This window comes from Canariomyces notabilis (genome assembly GCF_033297395.1).
Source record: "Canariomyces notabilis strain CBS 508.74 unplaced genomic scaffold N656scaffold_6, whole genome shotgun sequence".
Lineage (NCBI taxonomy): Eukaryota > Fungi > Ascomycota > Sordariomycetes > Sordariales > Chaetomiaceae > Canariomyces > Canariomyces notabilis.
Genome location: NW_027041828.1, coordinates 877,273 through 889,724, shown reverse-complemented (window position 1 = coordinate 889,724; position 12,452 = coordinate 877,273). Strand labels below are relative to the sequence as shown.

Genomic DNA, 12,452 nt, shown 5'->3' with positions numbered 1-12,452 from the left:
TCTTGGGTCGTTTTTGTGTTTACAATCGGCATTTGACTTCTTGGCGGTTGAGCTCCCATTCATGATGGCTTCATCGGCGATTCCCATGGCCCAGCTCGGCGGGCGTGGTATGATATTACCTCACTCTGATTACCCACGTGTCCAAACGCTCTAAGTGTGGGCATCTGATGCGTTTCCGTGTACAGCCTTCAACCACGGCACCAGCGAAGATGTAGAAGCCGAGTATGACCGTCTGCGGGATTTGGCACGGAGTGAGGGTGACAAAAAGAAGTCGTGCTTCGATCGTGTATGATTGGCCCACTCTCCCTACCTAGTTTTCACAGATCTCAATGCCACTGATATGCTGACTTTGACTGTAGGCGCACGAAGCATATGAGCGTGGCGATGGTGCCGAAGCCAAGGCCTTGTCAGATGAAGGCAAGCCACACAAACCCACACACCCATATCAAGGGATTGAATGAGGGCTCTTTGTTGACCGTGTCCTCAGGCAAACGACACCAGAAAAAGCAGGCCGAATATAACAAGCAGGCATCCGAGTTCATCTTCCGCGAGAACAATGCGCCGGGTCGCGTAGCCGATGACACCATCGACCTCCACGGCCAGTTCGTTGAGGAGGCCGAGGACATCCTTGAGGCGCGCATCCGCCATGCCCAGGCCACTGGTCAAACCCATCTGCATGTCATCGTCGGCAAGGGCAACCACTCTGCTGGAAGGGTGCAGAAGCTGAAGCCGCGAGTTGAGCAGCTTTGCAGGGAACTCGGTCTGGACTATGCCACCGAGGAGAACGAGGGCCGTCTTTATGTCGACTTGAAGGGCGGTCGCGTCGAAGCCCCGCCGCCGCTCCCAGCCCAACCTCATGGCTATCAGGGAGGCTACGGCGATGGCCAGCGCCCTCATGGAGGAGACCATCAGCATCACCGCCCGCAACAACACCACCCGCAACAGCAGCAACAACAACAACAACAGGAGGACGAGGGCGACTTCTTGAGCAACTGTCTCAAGGGCTGCTGTCTTGTCATGTAGGACTATCTGGAGCGTTCCGGTGCGGGACTGCGAGCCCCTGACGCCAGGGCTTTTTTGGGGATGATGATTTAGTTGGATTTGGACGAGGCTGTGTTGCGCGGCCGTTGCTGAGTCGCTGCTGGACTTGGACATGTCATCGGGTAGACAACATAGCTTGGAGGAAAGAGAACAGCACCGCTTGCGTGGTGGTGCTCCGACATGTTTTGGGTATTCGTCAGACATCTCATCGCACTGTCTTTGCCCGACATTGCCGCCAGGTGCCGTATAAAGGACACAGGGCCCTGGGAATTTGCCTGATTCCTCACTTTGTATTTTCAAACACCATATTTTTGCACTCTACTATAACTGCGCTGGCTACGGTGACTCCTTCAGGGCGTCCTGTCTATCTCGGCCAACGACACACACCCTGCTGCTTACTCGAGCTTGTCTGGCACCTTGAGACTTCTGGACTTTGCAAGCTGCGCCAGGCTAACTTATCCATGAGGCTCTTTCTCGAGCATCCCAGCAGGTTCCGGGCGACAAGTCACAAACCATCGCGGCCCTATCTGCCCAAAAAAGGGGCAAACCTGCAGGTGATCACTGACGCCAACATACCTCAGCGTCTACACAGCAACCATGCCAGGTCCAAAAACAACGCAAACACAGGCATGACCAATATGAATAAGCCACCAACCCCTTTTCAGACTCCGCAAATCACACTCATCGGGGACATCAAAGTCTCCCATCCGCAAAGGCTTCTAATCACCCTCGTCATATGGATTCTGCTCTTCCTCCTGGGAGCCCTGTGGCTTTGGGCCTACACGGCCCTCGACAGTTACCGTCTCCGCCGCCGCCGCCGCCACGGCGACGAAGACTTCCGGTACCACCCGCTCTTGGCCGTCACCTGTTGCCCTCCTTCCTCCTCCTCCTCCTCCTCCTCACCCCGCTCCTCCCCCTCCTCCTTCTTTTCCACCTACTCCTCACCAACCCGATCCCCAGTCTACCACTCCCCAGCAGCTCGGGAGGAAAAACCACCATCGCACGCATCATTGAGAGACCACCAGTACAACCACTACCCCAACCACCCCCACCACCAGCAGGATGACCATCCCGACCATCCCCCACGGAAAAAAAACCACCTGTACGACCGCGACGACGGCGGCCCCTGCCTCCCGCAACACCACACCCAACCACCCCGAGGAGGAGGAAGAACAAGCTACTCTTCCTCCTACTTCTACTACGACGGGCGCAGCAGCAGCAGGACGGTGGTGGTGGTGAAGGCGACCCGCACGCTGCTCAATCATCTCGCTTCCGCCGCCCAGCAAGGGCTGATGCAGCTTGGCCGGGGTGTGTCGGCCGCTATGGCTATTACGTCGGTCACGGCGTCAGGTCAGGGTGAGGGTGAGGGTTCGGCTATCGTGTCGTCATCAGCATTGTCGTCGTCATCGGAGGAGGAGGAGGAGGAGGAGGAGGAGCGCCGTCGGCCTGGGTTGCGGAGGGCTTGGTTTAGTGCTCCTTCTGGTTATAAGTTTGGGTATGATTATGGTGGTGATGACGGGGAACAGGGTGGGTATGTGGATCAAGAAGATCCGTTACGGGTATCGTTCCGGGAGGAGAAGGGCAAGGTGAGGGCTAGTGGTTGGGAGGGGTTCTTTGGGTTTAGCGGGGAGACGGGAACCAACGAGAAGGATATGCTTCTGCCCATGAGCAACGCCCCGGGAAAGGCGGCGTTGCGCAGGCGGAATACATGCTATGCGCATGCGCGGGTGGAGGATCGGCGGGTGGAGGGGAATATGGAGTGGGTGTGTGGGATTGTCTAAGGCAATCTGGCTTGAGCGAGGGGAGGCGAGAACGCTGCAAGGTATGTGGAGAGAAGCGTTGTTGTTCTTGATGGTGTTGGCGTTTGCTGGATTGGGGAGTTGAGTGAGGTAGTGCCATTTCCCAACTGGATACCCCCTGAATGAGATCAATAGTACTGGTTTTGATAACGTGGACAAAAACTCACAGATTATGACTCGTTTGCGTAACATCTGCTAATCCAGACCTGACCAAGAAAACGTCATGTTTGAAATGTGACTCTAACTCTTAAGGGTGACTGAGTGAACAGCGTTTGTACAGTGATTTTGCCTGCTCCCTGTGCTCCCGCACTCTTTCTTGATTCCAGGACACGTCGTTGTGGGGGTCCGGCCGTCGTCTCGCTTGCTCGCTCGCTATGCCAGTCGAATGTCCCCTCCATCCCGCTCATTCCAATGCAAGACCCTCTCATGCCTGTTGCTTCTTAATGTCGCGTGCCGCCTGCTTCAAGCTGTAGTTGCACTCCTCATACGCCCGCCCCGCACCAAACCCTACGCCGACGAACGCGGGCCATGCCCTCCGCTTGAAGAGCAGGACTGAAAAGACAACGCCGAAGCCAAGGCCCAGGGAGGACTTGATGATGAGGTTGGAGAGGCAGCGGTCCCACTGTTGTTGGGGAAGTGTCAGTCAGTGTAGAGGGATGATGGGCTAAGGGCTCTGCAGTCTTCGGGGAGTTGTAGGCATATGCTGACCTTCTCGTTCAACAGCGCCTCACTGACGGGGCGCGCGACAGCGCGTGAGGGCGCAGGAGGAGCTGTTGTCTCGGCCATGGCGCAACCGACAAGGGACTGGCCTAGAATATCATGTTCAAATTAGCAGGGTTGTGTTGTGAAGGTGGGCGCAAGGTTGTACCTCTAGCGAGTGACTCAATTGACAAGACAGCAAATGCGATGGACGTTGGTGGAAGCAGAACCGGCAGCTGTCCTCTCCTTCTCGGTCGATGATGAAGCTATTTTAATTCGGGGAGACGTCGTCGTGCCAAGAGCGCTAGGTAATGCCTGTTTAATGGGTCGGTCGTTGCCGTTACCTCCCGAAGGCGGTGAGCCAATGACGACTTGGGAATCTGGGATGGCGGCGGATGCCGAATTGAACCGGCAGAATTCTGGAATTTTTGGGAGCTTCATCGTGCAACCCTCGCACTGGTTATGAGCGTGGGGTAGACACCGAAAGCAACGACTACTTGATTAATCTGAAGAACGCCTCCAAAACATGAGATACTGGACCTAAAGAGTTGTGGTAAATTAGAATGGGGGATTTTTTGGGGGTAAGCTTTCTTATTCTTTTAATTTGCCGCTGCATCTTCGATTCTCATTAGCATGACAGACTGGCGAAGCAGCCCTTATCAGGGCTGTCCGGTCCTTGGACCAGGGCGACCTCGAAACGATACCGGACAGACTCGAAAGAGTGTTGGACGCCCTTTCTGAGTACCCGAGAGGCAGCTTCCATGCGGCGGCCGAGATGCTCCTGAGATGGCTCCTCAAGAACATGACCGGTTCATCTGTGAACGCCGAGCGGGTTAGGCGATACCCACCGTCTTGGGACCTTCTGGCCGCCGTCTTTGCCTTTATCCCGTCTTCGTCCCTGGCGAAGTCGCTTGCCGACCGACGCTTCGTGGGCATCCTTCAGCAGACGCTCAAGGATATCGCCGCGCCGCAGGAGACAGCCCAGACAAACGGGGCCGATTCGGACGTCGAGATGACCGACGCACCTGCACAAAGTCCTGCGAATCCTAGGAAACGGAAAAGATCCGAGCTCGCGAGCTTCAATATCACCGTTCAGAGGCAAGTAGTTGGTTGCCTGCAGACCGCCGAAGCTGTTTTCGAGGCTCTTCGGATCCTCCTATCCCGGTGCGAAGTCAAGCCGGTTGATGGACCGGCTACTTACCGAATGGGTGCCGAGCACATCAAATCCCTGTTCTCATTACCAGCCGCTGAGGTAATGGCCATTCTTGTCCCCTGGCTTACATTGTGCGGTGTAGCAATGGATAGGCCCACTGCCGAGCCGCTGAAAGAGCAGGCATCCTGGTTGTCTACTTTCACTGCATTGTGGGAACTGCACCTTCAGACCGCTAGTGACGCGTCTGAAGTTGCAACCCACCTATCCGGGATAGGTGCCAGGCTCCTAGGGAGGCTGAAGGGTATCCCGCGCCGTGTATCTCTCGGCATCGACCCGGCTGCCCAGGCGCGTTGGGTACGAGACCTGCACCGTTTTCTGACCCGCAACCTGGTTCTCCCGGCAAGAGCGGCTTTTCTTACCAGAGGAAGCCAAGAAGTAGTGCAAATTGCCGTCGACATGTCCAGTGCTTCGGCCCACACTGCTTTCCCCCTTCTGTTCGACCTTGTCACCAAATCACCACAAGAGTTTGGTGGTAAGACCTCCAAGAAGGACTACGAAAGCTGGGTCCAAGCCTTTTTTGACGCTATACTGCATGCGTCCAAGAATATAGGTCGTGAGAGCAGTGCGACGGCGGTTCGGACAATCATGGAGATGGCAGCAGAACGGGGCACCGTCCTATCACCACCAAGTCTCCGTGCAGTCTGTAAGCGCTACGCGCTCAAGTCAAATGCATATGACTGGAGACTGCTCCTCTCGATCGTAAAGTTGAACCCTGATGTCTTCCTACTCTCAGAAGAGGGGAAAGAGCTCCTTGAACAAGTTCTTGAGGAGACTCGGAGATCCGATGCTCTAAGCCCAGGAGATTTCGAGAAGGCGGCACAGTTCATCGTATTGCTAGCAGAAGGGTATGCGCAGGGTCGCGATCTGTCCACGTTTATCAAGACCTGGCTCAAGTATCTCGCCCCTGCTAAGCCCAAGGGTGCCCTCCAGCCGCTCTGGGCCCAAAAGGAACTCGCCAACACAGTGGCAAGGTTGATTCAATCATCTCTTAGCACCAGCCAGCTCATCGATGTTCTTGAGTGGCTGGATTCTCAGGGGCAGCCAGCAGACAGCATGGCCAGGATACACATTCTTGAAGCTATCTCGTCTGGCATTACCCAGGAGGAGTTCATTGACGCTACCAACATGAAGACGTTCCATGGCGTCTTCTCGGCAACATACCATAAAAAGGAGATGCCCGCCATCTCGGCGAGTAGATGGACAGTAGCCTCCAGGGCCATTGCCAGGGGAACACTGGAGGAAGCTGGTCAGATCTGGTCGCAAAACAAATCAGACCTCAAGAGCATCCTCCGGAAGTTCCCAATAGACCGGGAAGATACCCTCGCTGCTTTCAAGTGCTGCGCTGCAGCCTGGTTGGCGAACTATCCCGGTGCTGAGCACGAGGATAGCGCAGCAAGTTTGATTTGTGCCTTCGTCAAGAGACTGGAGAAAGAAGGTGAACTCCCAGAAGGGGATATGAGCGATGACAACCCTTCTATTTCCAGAGAAACGTATATCGCTTGGATCATTTCGGATGCGCCTCGCCTTCTGAGGTAAGGTTCAGCTGCTTTTTCTGCCCCGACGTAAGCTAATGAAGCCCAGCCTGTTCCTGGAAAGGGAGGGGTACATCCCGAACTGGATACCCCGTCTCATATCTGCCCCCGAAGGGCAAGATGCCAGCCTCAATTCCGCTCAGGCTTTATCTCGAGTCCTGTTACAGCGCGAAAGCAGCATCAACCACCAGAAACTCATGGGTGGGGTTCACTGTCCGATATGAATCGTTGTGTGCTATGTTGCTGACCTCGCAATAGATTTGTTGGTAGAGAGGGTGATACCGCTGATCGACATACCTAAGGCTGGGGGACTTGGATCTTCCACCAAACTCGCTGTCCAGTTCTTGCTGGATGTTCCCATTGAGACGCTGACCCGATCTCAACGAGAGACCGCCATGAAGGCCTTGGTCTCATGTTTTCCAAAGGATTTGAATAAGGTGGAAGGCCATGGGCCAGACTACTGGAAGCCGGCGTTGAGCCTCATGGTCAAGTTGATGGGACGGCCAACCTTCTACGAAGTACGAAATCAGCGCTCCCTATTCTTCTGCGTGCTGCTGACATTACTCCAGGACATGAGCTTCTCCCACTTGGAGGCAATAGGACGGTGTCTTTGGAAGGCACATCATCTCTCTGCATTGGCCTTGGCGTCAGGCGATATCACTGAGGACAGATATAATTTTCAACTACTGCAACAGTTGGCAGGATTGACCATACGGTACGTTATTCATAGCCTTTTTGGAACGTAACTGACCATCTGTAGGCAGATGGCAAGCGGGAATCTTGAGGAACGAGAGAAAGCCTATCTTACTAACGCCGCCTCAACACTTCGGAAACCTGGCAAAGAGTCAGACAGCGTGCTCCGCCTTCTCCTTCTCCAAGCCTTTATTACCGCTCTGCAGGGCTCGCCCGCTGTCAAGAAGCTAGACAGGTTGGGGATAGAGCTGGACAGCCTCAAAAGGGACCTGCTTCAGATCGCAGTCCCGGCTGTCAAGGCTGGAGCCGTACAAGGCAACAGGCAGCTCTCGATGGTGGTAGCCCTGGAAGCGTTGGGTAGTCTGGATCATGAGACCGTGAGGGAAGCGCTTTCCGACGCTGTTCCGCAGCTTCTTGAAGATAGCGATGTGCTTGTTAAGAGTGGCGTTCCGGTTGGATGGGATATGCGTATTTTCTTGGCGTATCACTTTCCGGAAAGGCTCGCGTCGCCCCTGAGGGTGAAGCTGCCAGCCGACGCCACGTCATCCGGGGAAGAACATGTGGGAACGGCTGCCGCGGCTCTTGGAAAGCTAACTCTTCTGCGTTATGTCGATACTGTCGGCAGTGCTGCGGACGAGAAGGCAAGATTCAGGTACCTCCAAGATTTACTACTCGAGGACTACGACGATCAAGAAGCACTTGGCCGGCATCTGGTCATTCACCGTCTGGTTCACCATCTTAAGGGTAAGCTTCTCTGCGTCCTCCGAGCCAGCCTCACTGGAAGTATACTAACCGCATCAGGCTGCCGCCCCTCTGACTCTACAGACCGGTTCGACCTTGCACAAGCCCACAGCACGCTTTGCAATCGCCTCCAGAGGACAACAAATCCTTCCCTATTTATCCTGACCGCCAAGACAATCAACCTCCTCCTCGACCAGAGTCCCGCATGCATGACACAATGGAACATTGAGCTCACCCTCAGCAGCATCGCCATCATATGCTCGCAATCCTCAACCGAAACCTTGGTCTCTGCCTCGCCAAGGGTCTACGAGTCCCTTTGCAGGCTGGCCGAGGCGGTGATCAAGCGCCACAGGAAACGTCTCGACGGCCACTTCCACATCCTGGTCACTGCCCTGCAGGCCCTCTTGCGCTTGCTGCTATCGCGGCCTCCCCCTTCCGACGCCAACCAGCTCACCACCACCAGCACAGCCACCACAGGCAGCGAAGCAGCAGAAGGGGCAAGACACCATCACTCCCTATGGGAGAAGCACGCCAAGCTCTTCTCGCGGCTCCTCACCCTCGTCTGCGAGCCCACGGTGGCGTCCGTCTCCCGGTCCCAGACAAGCGGGCTCGACTCGGAAAAGGACCGGGCGAAGCGGTACACGGGGCAGTTCATGTACCTGGTACTGATGCAGTACGTCAAGCTGCAGCTGGAGTACGTGGTGCCGCTCGGCGTCAGGGACGCGCTTGAGGCGGGTATCTACTCCATCATGGACATCACTACGCAGGACGGGCTCAAAGTCATGAACGACGCCATGGACCCGAGCGGGCGCGTGATTTTCAAGGACCTGTACAAGCAGTATCAGAAGTTTGGGAAGTGGACTGGCGTATGATTCGTGCAATTGAGAATATATTTGCAGTTGTTCAGAGGTACACTCTTGTCCTCCCTCCTCAATTCCTGGTGGCCCGTTGTTACCTTCCCTGAGTCATCCTCTCCCAGCGCTGCGCAAACTCCCGGATCCCGCCCTCCCCCGCGAGACTAGCATCGACCACCTCCTTGGGCAGCTTATGCGCCGAATACTGTGGCGAGCTGAAGTTGTACGCGGCCGGATCGTCCTTCTCGACGAGCCTCACTTCTGGCTCAGTCTCCTCATCCTCCTCTTCGTCTTCTTCGTCCTCCTCATCCGTCCTAGTTACCCAACCTCTATCCTTCCCGCCCTCTTCATCTTCCCCTCGCAGCCCCTCAGAAGCAGAGGATGCTGATCCCAACAGCGGCCGGGCAACCGTCATATCCAACAACTCGCGCCAGTCAAAAAGCAGGGTATCTGTCCTGGGCGCCCAGGGGTTGATGTCGATCAGGCGTGCCCGGCCCAGCGTCATCCCTTCTTCTTCGGCGTCATCATAGTCGGCCTCGGGAATGTACACGTCAAACACGAAACAGGCCTCCGGAAAGCTAAAGCGCATCTTGGCGAACACCTCCCGCGCGCGGCGCACAATTTGTGGCCGCAGCGACGGCAGGAAGGAGTAGTAATTCAGGTCCCGCTGCGAGATGGCGACCAGGCTCCGGTCCTTGACAAAACACCGGAATTCGAGAGACGGGAGCGGGTTGAAGTAGCTCCGGAGCACCAGGACGGGGCGGAAATCTAATTCTCCGCTGTTATTATTGTTGTTGTTGCTGTTACTGCTGCTGGAAGCAGAGCTTGGGCTGGGAGCAGCAGCTGCTGCTGCCGGGATAGTCCCGTCAAAGGCGTGCGTCAAGTCGTGACTTATGAAGGACGACGACTTGAGCAGTATGTACACGTCGTTGGCTGAGGTGCATTTCATTGTGTTTGGGTGCCGCGAGATCCAGGTCGCGTCCTTGGGCGAGGACCAGTTCAGTTTGGGGCAGGCGGCGCCGCCTAGGGAGGCGATGGCCTCGGTTATGGATGCGTGAAGGGAGGGAAAGCGAAGGTTGGGAGGCTGGCGACGGGGCGGTGTTGGGGAGTCATCGTCCGAATCTTCTTCTGAGGAGGAGTCGACTTCGTCGGTTTCAGGGCGGGGTGGGGGTGCTGAGGAGGTGGGGAAAGAAGGTTCCCAGTCGTCATCGTCGTCGTCGTCGTCGGGGTTGGCGCTGTTGCTGCTTTTGCCGTTGTCTTCGTCGGCGAGGATGATGCCATCTTCCTGGATGTACGAGATGAAGTCTGGGGTGAGAGGAATGATGCGGGAGCGGATGCAAGAGCTGCGGTATCTGGGTTTCGGAAAGTCAGTTTCCAGTTTTCCAAAGGTTGGCCGCCTTGAGAAATAGGAACGTCTGCGCACTTGGGAAACCAGTAGTCGTAGGAGCAGTGGAGGATGTGTTCCCTCGTTACTGGAGGGAATCGCAGCTCATCGTTTGTTGCTCCCTCCCCTTGTGAGGCGGTGTCCTCGATCGCGGGCATCTTCGCTTTGGAAAGACGACTGTTGATGATGGTGTTGATGCAGTGGTGATGAGAAGTAACCAGGTGAAGAGTGTCTGCAGGTCTGGCAAAACTGAAGTGTGTCAGTGACTATCCTTGCGAATGGATGGTGGGGTTGGCTCATCAAGAGTTCAAGACACTGTTGCCCCGCATTTCTGCCGCTCTCGCAACTTTTGGACCCTGGTTCATATCCTCACCGCCCTAGCACCTCTGTATTGTTAACCACAAAGGTACCTTAGCTACTGGCGTGATCTCACGCAAAGTGATTCAACTGTATGACCAAACATGGCCGCAGTTCGAGAGACCTAAGCCCTGACATATGTGTCATACGGACGATAGATACGGCGTACACCAAATATCTCATTGTGCTATAGCGGCGTCATTGTCTCAGGGTCTTCTTGGCTGGTAACTATACACCACACCATCCTCACCCTTTGAGGGTTCTTGTAACAAGCTTGTAGCCTCTGTGGCACTGCCGTATGGGCGCCAGTCGCTTGCCCCAAGACATCTCTCTATGCAATCATTCCAACTTTTATCTTTCAATCCCAATTCTTCATGAGGCCAGACGACCCACGTCATCCTTCCTTGACCTCCTCAAACCGGCAAACACAACGCCACGCTAAGGTATCATAACTGGTATCTTCCCGCCATAGCCCTGGACACCGTAACCAGCAAACCACCCCAAAATATATCCAAGAAAAATGAACAAATGAAACCGAACAGTGCCTCTCCAGTACTAGCCGGTTATGGCATCATGAAGGTCATGACTTGTTGACACACCAACAGGGAACATAATAATGGGACATGCCGTCACAGATTCAACATCACGTCTCTGGGACGTGTCATGATAGCCGCTGTTCCGTACCGGACACATCCTCATCCCCGCCGGGGGTTCGGGATTTCCGGGTGTTGTAGGTCGTCAGGCTGTTGCGAGAGCCAGCCGTCAGAATCCACTCGGGGATCGGGGGCGTCATTTTCCGTTCTGTGTCCGGCCCCGCGCTGGATGCCTCCTCCTCCTCTCGAATCTCCGGAGGGCTAGCGTCTACTCTCCGACGGAACGAATCAAAGGACCCCTGGTGGCTGAGGGGGCTCGGAACTGTAGGGAGGCTCCCGCTTCGCATACGGGTAAGGCTCTTAATGCTCCGGATACTCTGCCTGTCAGAAATGACCACGCCGGCATTGGGCGCGGCTGTGACGACTGTCCCTGGCGTCGCCAGCGGCGGCGGTGTGGGCGAGTCTGACCGGAAGAGAGGATGGATATTGGCCTCACTCTGCGACAGGTGCTGTGTGAAGGCGGCTTGCTGCGCCTGGATCCTCCTCGTCGATACCGGACTGTAGCTTCGGCTCCTTCTCCTTGTTCGTGGTGGCTCGAGAATGTCCAGCGGGGTTCCAGGACTAGGACTCCTGCTAGTCGCCGGACTCGCTGGAATGGTCTCTAGGAAGCGGCCAGGGGGCGGCGACGATGACTCCAAAACCGTTTGCCGATTCTGCGGGTCCACAGCTGAAGTGTCCCAGGAGTCAAATCCGTCATCCGTCGAGTGCGACCGCCGATCATGAAAAGCCGGAAGATCGAGGGAAGCAGGTCGACGGGAAGATCGCTGGCTCCCAGAGAGCAAACGCGTTTTTGACGTGATTGGCCGCACGACTTGCGATAGCGACGACCGGATCGAGCTCACGGTCTCAGAACGTCCTGAACTTGATCCGGGAGGGCTCCGCCATTCAAAGGACGCGCTGCCGCGGACCTTGGCCGACACGGGGCTCGTCTCGTGATAAGCAATTGCTTTGATACGCGGCGGCGACCGGCTGCGACGCTCATCGGCACGGCTTGGAATCCTGCATTCGGTTCCATGGATCCGCCCGGAGATAAAATGCGAGACCAAGAAAACGAGCTGGGAAACGAACGCGAGCCCAAGGGCAACTGAGGCTCCCACCAAGAGATCCATCACTTTTGCGCCTAAAATCGGGGAACTTAGAGGGTCATCGGCGAGCCTGCTGAGGCTGATGAGATTGGAAACCGATACAGCGGCGGCAGCAGTGCACAAAAGCAAGCCTCCACCAAACCAGAGGCCGTGGAATTCCCCCAGGCGAGAGTTCGGTGTCCACCGCCCAAGTTGTGAGACAGTGAGAGCCGATAGAATAATCAAGACAACCGTCTCAAGCGCTGCAGCAATGATGGCTGTGATCCTCACCGATGCTTGATCAACTGGGTGCCGAGCAAGGATGATTTGGATCACCACGACAGCTGTAGTCGGCAGCGCTGCAACAATCCCCAGCGTCGCTGGGAGAGCACGAGGAATCGCCATGGCCCGGAGGTTTCCAG

At 55.9% G+C, this 12,452-nt stretch overlaps 6 protein-coding genes across 6 annotated transcripts; 3 read left to right on the top strand and 3 right to left on the bottom strand.

Moving 5' to 3' along the window:
- Positions 1–64: 64 nt before the first annotated feature.
- Positions 65–1,374, top strand: N656DRAFT_822859 (DUF1771-domain-containing protein; the record flags this gene model as incomplete). The annotated part of the gene is made up of 4 exons (XM_064818426.1): positions 65–107; positions 186–286; positions 360–417; positions 488–1,374. The coding sequence occupies 4 exons, from the start codon at positions 65–67 to the stop codon at positions 1,021–1,023; spliced, it is 738 nt and encodes a 245-aa protein (XP_064671878.1). The 3' UTR covers positions 1,024–1,374.
- Positions 1,375–1,985: 611 nt separating this feature from the next.
- N656DRAFT_777485 (uncharacterized protein) lies at positions 1,986–2,445 on the top strand. The gene has a single exon (XM_064814828.1). The coding sequence runs from the start codon at positions 2,104–2,106 to the stop codon at positions 2,278–2,280; it is 177 nt and encodes a 58-aa protein (XP_064671877.1). The 5' UTR covers positions 1,986–2,103; the 3' UTR covers positions 2,281–2,445.
- A 686-nt stretch (positions 2,446–3,131) lies between these two features.
- N656DRAFT_777484 (DUF543-domain-containing protein) lies at positions 3,132–3,652 on the bottom strand. The gene is made up of 2 exons (XM_064814827.1): positions 3,549–3,652; positions 3,132–3,462 (listed from the first exon to the last, which is right to left on the bottom strand). The coding sequence occupies exons 1-2, from the start codon at positions 3,624–3,626 to the stop codon at positions 3,265–3,267; spliced, it is 276 nt and encodes a 91-aa protein (XP_064671876.1). The 5' UTR covers positions 3,627–3,652; the 3' UTR covers positions 3,132–3,264.
- Positions 3,653–3,988: 336 nt separating this feature from the next.
- N656DRAFT_584213 (uncharacterized protein) lies at positions 3,989–8,630 on the top strand. The gene is made up of 7 exons (XM_064810181.1): positions 3,989–4,120; positions 4,180–6,284; positions 6,334–6,485; positions 6,543–6,802; positions 6,854–6,999; positions 7,045–7,721; positions 7,779–8,630. Exons 1-7 carry the CDS (start codon positions 4,103–4,105, stop codon positions 8,588–8,590), a joined length of 4,170 nt encoding a protein of 1,389 aa, XP_064671875.1. The 5' UTR covers positions 3,989–4,102; the 3' UTR covers positions 8,591–8,630.
- A 39-nt stretch (positions 8,631–8,669) lies between these two features.
- Positions 8,670–10,372, bottom strand: N656DRAFT_750304 (D123-domain-containing protein; the record flags this gene model as incomplete). Its single annotated transcript, XM_064812993.1, has 3 exons — positions 9,996–10,372; positions 8,982–9,924; positions 8,670–8,939 (listed from the first exon to the last, which is right to left on the bottom strand). Exons 1-3 carry the CDS (start codon positions 10,112–10,114, stop codon positions 8,670–8,672), a joined length of 1,332 nt encoding a protein of 443 aa, XP_064671874.1. The 5' UTR covers positions 10,115–10,372.
- A 602-nt stretch (positions 10,373–10,974) lies between these two features.
- Positions 10,975–12,435, bottom strand: N656DRAFT_788519 (uncharacterized protein; the record flags this gene model as incomplete). The annotated part of the gene is made up of 2 exons (XM_064816699.1): positions 10,975–12,021; positions 12,064–12,435. 2 exons carry the CDS (start codon positions 12,433–12,435, stop codon positions 10,975–10,977), a joined length of 1,419 nt encoding a protein of 472 aa, XP_064671873.1.
- Between the last annotated feature and the right edge of the window lie 17 nt (positions 12,436–12,452).